Genomic DNA, 9,665 nt, shown 5'->3' on the forward strand with positions numbered 1-9,665 from the left:
ATACATAAAATTAAATTTTTCTTTATATTATCAGTGCTACTTTTATTTTATTTTCCCTATCAATGCAATGTGATTTTTAAATGAATTTATATTCCTTGAATAAGAAGCAAAAAATCATTTTTAAAAAATTGAAAAAGGAAAACAAAAAATGAAGTATGTATTTTTAATAGCATCATATCCGCAAAGTTTATAAAACCCAGGGAGGAACTTGTGCAAGAAAATGGGCATTCCTCCACCGTATGAGTGGAAGTATAAATTGGTAGATCCAGGCCACCTGATGGCACAGTTAAAACTTTTTAAAAGACCTCTACTTTTCAATTCCACTTCTATGTATTTATGTAAGTACAATAATCCTGCAGCAAAATCACTTACCACAGATTTGGGTTCAATGGTGAAAATTTAGAAACTATGTTAAATTCCAAAGTAAGGAAACACTTTTTAAAAGATTCTGATCCACCTATACAGTGATAGTGAGTTATGGAAGAATATTGGAGAGCCAAAGATATTTTAGTTATATTCACAATATATTGAAAAAAATTGAAAGAATACATTGTGTATTTGTTTTAAATATTGTGGACAAATAGGCAAAAAATAATCTCTTAAAAGAGGTTGTTGTATATATTTAATGTCTTTTTTTCAAGCAATACATCTGTAAAATGAAATAATAAAACAAATGCACAAGCTTAACCAATTTCTCATAACTTAAAAAATACTAACTGAAGAAGATGAGCAGAGAAATATACAATTTCTTACACAGTTAATGGGCATAAACTTCATGAAGAAGCATTTGGTAACAAACTGGCAAGGTATATAAGGCAATTAAATCTCTGCACATGTCAGCAAATGTTCACCTACAAATGTGTTCCTTGTAGAATTAATCTTACTAGGGAAAAACTAGAACAGCTTAAACATATGAAAGGGCTGAATTTTAGAAATTGTAATTCGACCATAAGATGGAACATAAAAACAAAATTAGGGGCGCCTGGGTGGCTCAGTCATTAAGCATCTGCCTTCGGCCCAGGTCATGATCCCAGGGTCTTGGGATCGAGCCCCACATCAGGCTCCCTGCTCCATGGGAAGCCTGCTTCTCCCTCTCCCACTCCCCCTGCTTGTGTTCCCTCTCTCGCTGTGTCTCTCTCTGTCAAATAAATAAATAAAATCTTTAAAAAAAAATTAAAGGAGAATTTTTAATAATTTGGAAAGATGATATGAAAGACCAATTATAGTGGACATATTCCATAATGAAACAATAAATATTACATTTTTGGAAGTATTATTTATGTACATGTTTCATGTGTTCCAAAGTTTTTTTTGTCAAAGGGTACAATTAAGAGTGATTTTTACTTTGTTCATAATCAATTTTAAAAAGTTTCTATTATGATACTGTGTTATTTGTATAAAAATAAATGTTTAAACTAAACAAAAGCAAAAAAAAGCAACAGTTCCCCTGATAAAATATTGGGAGACTATAGAAATAACTGCAATAGCAAGTCTAGATAACTAACAAGGTTTCCATCCTCTCACATTATTTGTGTACTTGGTGAGGGTAAATTGACACTACCTTTGGGATAGTCATTTAAAAAGGAACCCCCCTCTCCCCCCAAAAGAAGAAGAAAAAAATTTCAAACCTTCCATGTCCTTTGATTCTACAATTTGCTCTCACCAATGTTTGTTCATAAAATAATATTGAATGTAAGCAAGGTTTGTGCACTATATATTATTAGCGGCTAGGGTTTAGATAAGAAAAACAAAACAAAACATATGTTCAACAATGAGAAAGTTGTGAAAAATAGCCCCATACTTATATCTAAATATGGATAGAGATGAATACATGTATCTATCTATTCCTCTATGAAACCCCTCCACTGGAACACTAAAGAGCCATGAAACTATTTTAGAAGAATATTTAATGGCATGAAAGGAAGTTCAAGAATATCTATCTATACATCTATATCTATCTATATTATATATTCATATGTGAAAAAGCAGATATTGAAACAATATATACATTAAAATTCACATATATATCACATGAAAAATACTGGGCAAGTGCACATGAAAATGATTTAGGAATGCATGGCTGGTGATTAGAATTGATTAGTGGGGACATTAAATTTCTTCTGTTAACTTGTCTGCTTTTTAATTTTTCCCTGCAATGAAGCTGAATGATTTTTCTGACAATGGGGGGAAAAAGGGCAGGAAGTGGGCACGGGGAAAAGAGGTGATAAAGAGCATTTACATCCAGTAAAACAACCCCAAACAGCAAAATACCATTTGCAGCCCAGCAAGCTGGTCAAGACACGCACATGCACGCACGCGCACACAGACACACACACAGACACAGACACAGACACACACACACACACACACACACACACACACATCAATTACAGTGACCAGGAGACTAGGCAGGGGAAATGGACATACTCTTTTTACTGGCTGTGCTGGCTGGCATGAATGCAAATCAGTACAATGCTTATGAAGGGCCCATTTGGCAACACACAGGAAAAGTCTTTAAAATATCCTGCAAGGATATTTTATTGTGGATCCTGCAAGTCCACAATTAAGAAGACCATCCGGTAGGCTAGCGAAGATTTGGCTTGACAAGGAAGGATTCATTCATCAGAGTATGCAGTGTTGGGTTTAAACACAAGAAAAGAACTAGGCACCACCTGAATGTCCAACAATGCGGGATTGATTCAGAAATGTTAAAGATCCATCGATACACTCTGCAGGCATTGAAGATGACATTTCGGAAGCCTGTTGAATAGCATGGGAAGAAGTTCAATGGGTTGATTTTTGTTTGGTTTTAGTTTCTGAAGAAGCAGGTTAAGAAACACCACACACATGAACCATTCTATAACAGTGAGTTAAAAGGGAAGGTGGGGTGGGAGTGAGGAAGGGAGGGAGACAGAGGGAGAGAAGAGAGCCTGGAAAAACAGCACACCAAAAAGTGGTTGTCTCTGGGTAGTAGGATCACGGGGAACAAGTACTCTCTTGGTTTTCCCTCATCTGATTTCCTTCTCCTTTCTGATGTTTCTACCATGAAACTGTATCACCTGTGTAGCCAACGAAGAGAGAATGAAAGTGTTTTTTTAAACCAAACCACAAGGAGAAGAGGCAGCCTGTAATCTATCAAGTGGCACAGATTAGCAAGATTATTCGCAGGCCCTTGGTGGGTGTGGGGGGAGGAGAGAGGTGGGGAGAGCAGAAGGGAGGGAGGGGGGGAGGAGGGTAGGAAAGGAGGGAAGAAGAGAGGGAGAAGGAGAGAGAGGGGGAGAGAGGGGGAAGGAGGGGGAGAGGGAAGGAGGGGAGAGGGAAGGCGAGAGACAGAGAGACAGAGACAGACAGAGAGAGAGAGAGACCTGCACTCCCAGTACAATACAATACACTGCTGGTGGGTTAGGGGGGCAAAGAGGGGGGTTGTAAACCGGGTGGGAGCCAAGGTTTGGCTCTGCTGGCTGGCTCGTTCCTGGCATGTCTTCATCGCAAGGTGGCCTCCTCATCGGTGTCTTCCTCGAAATCCTTGACGTCAGCACTGGTGGATTGCCTGGCCCAGGCTCCCCTTTCGGCCTCTCGTTCTTTATGCGACTTGAATCTCCCAACGAAAATTTTGCGGTAGTTCAGGAACATGCCATTCATCGCATCAATGGCCCGCTCTGCGGACTCCTGCTTCTGGAAGTGCACAAACCCGTAGCCCTTGGGCCCCTTTTCGTCGCAGGCCACTTTGCAGGACAGGATGTTGCCAAACGCCGAGAAGATGTTGTACAGCGCCTTGTTGTCGATGGTCTTGCCCAGGTTCTTGATGAAGACGTTGCCCACCCCACTCTTGCGGAGCGAGGGGTCCCGCTGGGACCACATGATGCGCACGGGCCTGCCCTTGATGACATCAAAGTTCAGGGTTTCCAGGGCCCGCTTGGCGTCCACCGGTTGCTGGTAGTTGACGTACGCGTAGCCCAACGAGCGGCGGGTGATCTTGTCCCTGCAAATGCGGATGGAGAGGATGGGCCCGGCCGGGCTGAACTTCTCGTACAGCATCGCCTCTGTCACTTCAGGGTGCAGGTCGCCCACGTACAGCGAGGCCATAGGAAAGTCTGGGTTCCCCTCGGAGCCCCGGCTGGTCTCCGCATCCGCATCTGCATCCGCAGCTGCCGCCGCCGCCGCAGCCGCAGCCGCAGCCACCGCCGCCGCCACCTCCGCATCCGCATCCGCATCCGCATCCGCATCCGCCTCCCCCGAGGAGGGCGCCGCAGCCTCCGCTGCTGCTGCGGCGGCGGCGGCGGCGGCGGCGGCGGCTTCGGCCGCGCTGGCCTCCACAACCGCTGCCGCCAGGGCGGCCTCCGCCTCCTCCCCCTCTGCCAGGGCGGCCGTCGCCTCCCCCCGGGTGGCCTCTGCCACTGCCTCCTCTACTGAGGCCTCGGCCTCCACCTCAGCCTCCACCTCTGCTTCCGCCTCCGCTACGGAGGCCTCCGCCACAGCCTCTGCCACGGTCGCCGCCGCAGCCTCCGCCGCCGCCGCAGCCGCTGCCGCCACCGCCGCCGCCAGTGTCGCCGCTGTCGCCACGGTCGCCGGTGCCGCCAGGCCGCTGCCGCGACCTCCCTTCCCGCGAGCTGGGGGGCGGAGAGGCGGGAAAGTGCAGGAGGGCTGGTGGGCGCTGGAACCCGGGCCGAGGGCGCGAGCGGGAGCTGGGGCCGGGACCCGGGGCCAGCCGATCTGGCGAGTCCAAGTCACTTGGGATAGCAAGCGAGCGCTGCTAGGAGCGCGCCGGTGCCTGTCGCCGCAGCCTGCAGCCTGCTGCTGCTGCCGCCGCTCGGTCGTGGGCTAGCGTGCGGGGCGCGGGCGGGCGGGCGGGCGGGCGGCGTGTGGTGGGGGGCGGGGGGTGTTGGCGTCTGTGGTCCGGGCAGCTGGGAAGGCTTCTGTCTCTTTGGTTCCCCCTGCGGCTGCTGCGGGGCTGTGGGGCCGCGGGCTGTGGGAGGGGGCGGGAGCGGGAGCCTTGGGGCGGGGGGGGGGGGGGAGGGTAAGGGGGCGGGGGGGGGTGAGTCCACAGCCTCTCAGGTTGCCTGGATATTTATGAAGAGGAAGGCAGGGAAAGGGTTCCACTGTGGACTGCGGGAATACGGGTTAGATTTAGAGGGTTTTGTTTTATCCCCCCTCTCCCCATAGTACATTTAAATGATTAAATCAAGTACCTTGCAAGAGCGGGTGGGTGGCATGGAGAATACACTTGCCTGGCCTAAAACAAAGCCGAGAAAAATGGGTTTCTCACATCCAGGGCTTCTCCCCACTTCCGCTCACACACACTCCCCAAGATCACCGCCACCAAAGACACAACACCTTCTCTGAGCAGGAGCTGGGGCCAGTGGGGCAAGCTCCCCCTGCAGCCTGCTGACCCATTTTCTCAGAGAATCGCCCCCCCCCCCCGCCTTTTCCAGCTCTTTCCCTCCTCTGCAACACTTGCAGAAGAGGGAATAAAGAACACGTATTCATTCATTCATAATGCCATGCCACAAATATTTATGGAGCCTGTGCCGGTCCCTAGGGATACAGGGGTCTGGGAAGCAGGAGACATAAGCTGGTTTTGAGCTTGTCCTTGGGAACAGACAGTCTGGGCTGGAAACCCTGTCCCTGCCCCAGACTACCGGAGAACTAGAGACCTGGGGTTCTTCCGCGTCCCCCCCCCCAATTCTTCTTCCCACCCACCCAGCCTCCATGCATGCAGCCCAACAGAGGGGGAATCAAGAGCACCCTGTCCTTAGTGCTGTCTTCCATGATACCCTGAGGAAAGCCAAACCAAGGGCTGGGGACAGGGCCCTGGTCCAGAGCCAAGCACTTGTTTGTTCTTGGCTCTACCCTCAAGGTGCTAAGGTTACCAACATGAACCAAGAAATACACATCCATGTTCAAAACAAAAACAAAACCTGAAATCTCTAGAATGAGGTGCCTGGTCCCAGGTCATCAGCTAATATTTGTGAAAGCCTTATCAAGTACTTGGCACTGGGAGCTAAGGGACAGGCCATGTGATAAGTGAGCAGTGAGTGTTGATGTGTTGGAGGTGTGGGGCTGGGTGAGAAAAGGTGAGCAGTATGTGTTGTGGAAGCAGAGAGGCCACACAGGGCCAAATGCTGAGGGGATAGACAAGTGAGCAACCATTAGAGTAGAGTGTAACAGAAGCGAGGGTCCCACTTGCTCCAGAAAGGAGCACCCAGCCACTAGCTCTTCCTGGTAGGAGTCAAGTGAGGCTGCACAGAAGATGAAAGCCCCAAGATGAGCTCTGAAAGATGAGTCCACCGTGTGGAGGCAGGAAGGAAGGCATTCCAAACAGAGGGGTCAGTCTGTGCCAAGGCCCTGTGGCATGCTAGCACACACAAAGCCACTTCTGGTCATGCCCAATAATCTGGCGTGGACAGAGATCATGGTCTCCAAGAGCACATGGCAGGAGATGGAGCTGGAAGGTGTGGAGCCCTGAAAAGCAAGCTAAGGTGCTTGGACTCTGTACCCAAGCTCACAGGCACTACTCAGCACATTCAGGGAGGGAATCGCGTCATCAGATCCTTAGAAAGAGTACAAATTAAACATCAATACAGAAAGTACTTAAGAGAGTAGATCTTAAAAGTTCTCATTACAAGAAAAAAAATGTGTAACTATGTGAGGTGATAGATGTTAACTAAACTTACTGTGGTAATCGTATATCTCTATCTCTATAGCTGGATCTGTATCTATCTATCTATCAAATCATTGTGTTGTACACCTTAACCTTATACAATGTTATATGTCAATTATATCTCAGTAAAACTGGGCAAAAAAAAGCCCCCATCAATGCCTATATAAATGTGCGAGTGCCCTCCCCTACACACAACTGAGACAGAGATGATAGAACAAAAAGACAGTCAGATGTGACCAGTTCCAAAAGAGTCGGAACAACCCTTCCCTCTGTCCTTAAGGACCTTTCCTCCCATAAATAGGAGTTTCTCACTTACTGTGAGCCAGGCATTGAACTGCGTGGGATTCGGGCTCAGATACAAAGAAAAAAATGATCAAACCCTCCGGACATCTCACTCCACTCAAGTTCAGGCTGTCCACACCAATCACAGAAATGCCAGCAGAAGGCAATAGGTGCTATCTGATTGGACTATGGTGGCCATGGAATTTCATCTGCCCAGCACATGTTCTCTCCTCCCCCTCATTCCTGCCCATCCACCTTCTTTGGGTAAATAAAGCCATTTTTTGTGGTGGCAGTGTTGGCTGGACCTAGGCAGTTGCACATGACAGAACAACCCCCGAGCCTGCGGAACCAACCGAGTCATTGTGGGGTGTGAGGCAGTGAGAACTTTCCCATCGCTGGCTGGAAAGCATCCCAAGGTGGCTGAGAAGCAGACACACAGATATGTACCTCACCAGCTTGCGAGATCCAGCCCCCTACTGCCCCTAGACAGGGCTAGTGCCAACAAAGGAAAAGGACAGCGACGTAGGAAAAGCCTGCTGAATAGCCAGTGCTTGACCAAGGTGATCACTGTCACTGCTGTTAAGAGCCATCTCTTGGGGGTCTAGGTTGCTTGTAGGCAGGAGGCAGATGAGCGGTGCCTCACCATTCCAGGTGGCCATCCAAGAGGGACCCGAGGAGGAAGAGGCCAGGGGGAAGCCATGATTCCTGGGGGGTAGCAGATGTGCAGTTGATGAGAAGAACTTCTTGGCCCGTTGTTGGAGACAGAAATGCCAAGCAGGACCGATTCAAGGACCAGGGCTCAACAACATCTCTTTCTCTGACTTTGACTTCCAGCCCACAGAGCCAACAGAAATCAGTGAAACAGCAGGAGAAAGAGGCTCAAGGATGTCATGCTATGGCCAGCAAATTCCCAAACCTGTCAAACCTGAAGACAATCCCTAGGCCCCTGAACCTCCAGCAACAGGAACAGGGCTACTAAGTGACTCGTCACTAAGTGACAAGGAGAGCAGCTAGGGAATGCTCTCCAAGTCCTTTCCCACAGAGGCCTCCAGGGGGCCCCTCCTTGTTTTAGTCCATTCCTGGCCAGTCCCTGCCATCTACAATCAAAAATGTTCTGACTACTAGGCACTGTGACAGAGGCAAAAATGATGAGCCCTGTGGAGCACCAGTGGAGGGAGGGAGAGGTCTCTTTCTTGTGGGAGGAAGTGTTATTCATCTCATTCATCCAATGATTTGACAAGTATTTAAGGAGGGCCTATGCTGTACCAGGCATTCTTCTAGGCAGAAGGTCCCTGTAATCAGGGAGCTTATTTTCTAGTAGGGAAGACAGACAATAAACACATCAGAAAAGATGAAAGCACGTAAAGGTTGCTACGAATGCCCTCATGGAAATAAACAAGATGGTTTGGTACGCATTACCTAGAACCCCACCCCCCCCCAAAAGTGGCAAAGGTCAGGAATGGCCTTCCTGAGGACAATGATAAGTGGTCAGTCCTGCCAGGAGCCAGGCGAAGAACCTGCCCAGCAGGGAGAACTACAGTCCCCCCTGGCCTGTGACAGAAAACTGGGGTGCCAGAGGGGCAGAAAGGATGCCAGTGTGGCTGAAGCCCAGTGAGAGGTGGGGCGGAGGGACAAGAAGAGGATGCAGTGGTGGGAAGGAGCCATGATGAAGAGTTTTGTTTTTACTCAAAAGTGTTCTGGGGAGGGGCACCTGGGTGGCTCAGTCGTTGGGCGTCTGCCTTCGGCTCAGGTCATGATTCCACGTCCTAGGATCGAGCCCCGCATCAGGCTCCCTGCTCGGCGGGAAGCCTGCTTCTCCCTCTCCCACTCCCCTTGCTTGTATTCCCTCTCTCGCTGTGTCTCTCTCTGTCAAATAAATAAATAAAATCTTTAAAAAAAAAAAAAAAAGTGTTCTGGGGAACCAGAGAGAGGATTGAATCAAGGGAGTGCCATGACCTAATTATATTCAATAATTTCTCACTGGCTGCTCTCTGTGGAAAATATTGCAAGCGGGCAGAGCACAAAGGAAAGTGAGGAGACCAATTTGGACCCTCTTGTAGTAGTCCAGCTGAGAGATGGCAGTGACTTGGCCAAGACTGGCAGCATGAATTTGGAGAATAGTGCATGGGGTCACATGACATTCTGGAAAGAGAAGAGACATCACTTGCTGATGCATTGAAGGCAGTTGGTAAACAAACTTAAGAAATGAATGATTACTATAAGAATATTTTCTTTCAAGTCTTGATCATGGAGGTGTTGTGTATGGTCATAGGCAAAATGGGGAGTGGGTGTGGTAGGTTTGGAGAAGGGAGAAAAAAACAGTTGGGGGGTGTCAAGAGCTCTTATTTGCACATGTTAAGTGTCTGAAGTCTATTTGTCATCCATATAGGCTGGCGAGACTGAATTATTGAGAGAACAGGGCACAGATATGGTATTTAAAGCCAGGAGACTGGGCGGGACCCCCTAGAGAGAGAGGATAGTCAGGGGAAGAAGGTGCAGGGCTATTCCCTGAAACACGCCCACATTTAGAAGTTAAGTTGAGGATGAGAAGCCAGCAGAAGAGATTGAGAGGGACTGGGTGTTAAAAAAAGGGCTGGCCCCAAACCTGACTTGCATGGTCCAGCCTCAGTGTCCTCACTCAGGTCCTGCTTTCAGTGCTCCTGGCAGCACGTGCATGGGAGTTGGTTTAAAACGGGACAGCAAGAGACTTTGTGTGCTAGAG

At 48.6% G+C, this 9,665-nt stretch overlaps 1 protein-coding gene across 1 annotated transcript; it reads right to left on the reverse strand.

Annotated features, from left to right (window-relative positions):
- Nucleotides 1-1,890: 1,890 nt before the first annotated feature.
- On the reverse strand, nucleotides 1,891-4,813 carry PABPC1L2B (poly(A) binding protein cytoplasmic 1 like 2B). Its single transcript, XM_036108796.2, has one exon. It carries the CDS (start codon nucleotides 4,084-4,086, stop codon nucleotides 3,484-3,486), a length of 603 nt encoding a protein of 200 aa, XP_035964689.1. The 5' UTR covers nucleotides 4,087-4,813; the 3' UTR covers nucleotides 1,891-3,483.
- Nucleotides 4,814-9,665: the final 4,852 nt, after the last annotated feature.

This window comes from Halichoerus grypus, chromosome X (genome assembly GCF_964656455.1).
Source record: "Halichoerus grypus chromosome X, mHalGry1.hap1.1, whole genome shotgun sequence".
NCBI classification, from domain to species: domain Eukaryota; kingdom Metazoa; phylum Chordata; class Mammalia; order Carnivora; family Phocidae; genus Halichoerus; species Halichoerus grypus.